The sequence below is a fragment of the Apaloderma vittatum genome, unplaced genomic scaffold (genome assembly GCF_000703405.1).
Source record: "Apaloderma vittatum isolate BGI_N311 unplaced genomic scaffold, ASM70340v1 scaffold42123, whole genome shotgun sequence".
NCBI lineage: Eukaryota > Metazoa > Chordata > Aves > Trogoniformes > Trogonidae > Apaloderma > Apaloderma vittatum.
The window spans coordinates 1-247 of NW_009707142.1; the positions used below are offsets into that span (position 1 = coordinate 1).

A 247-nucleotide genomic window follows, 5' to 3' on the forward strand; every position below is an offset into this window, starting at 1 on the left:
GGTGCCCCACCCGAAACATCACCTTCCACGGCATCCACAAGAGGACCCCCCGTTACCCGGGGGTCCTCGACCTCCTGGTCAACCAGGTGGTTTATTGTCCCCAGGTTCAGGGCGGGGCCTGGGTGCGGCAGAGTTTTTTGGGGGGGCTCGTGCGCCTCGAAGAAGGCGACGAGGTTTTCACGCGGGTGCGGGCGCCCGAGTTGGTGAGGGTGGTGGACGGCACCCGCTCTTACTTCGGGATGTTTAT

At 64.0% G+C, this 247-nt stretch overlaps 1 protein-coding gene across 1 annotated transcript; it reads left to right on the forward strand.

Annotated features, from left to right (window-relative positions):
- Nucleotides 1-11: 11 nt before the first annotated feature.
- On the forward strand, nucleotides 12-241 carry TNFSF14 (tumor necrosis factor (ligand) superfamily, member 14; the record flags this gene model as incomplete). The annotated part of the gene is made up of 1 exon (XM_009866061.1): nucleotides 12-241. A coding segment is annotated over one exon (230 nt), but the record flags the coding sequence as incomplete, so codon positions are not given.
- Nucleotides 242-247: the final 6 nt, after the last annotated feature.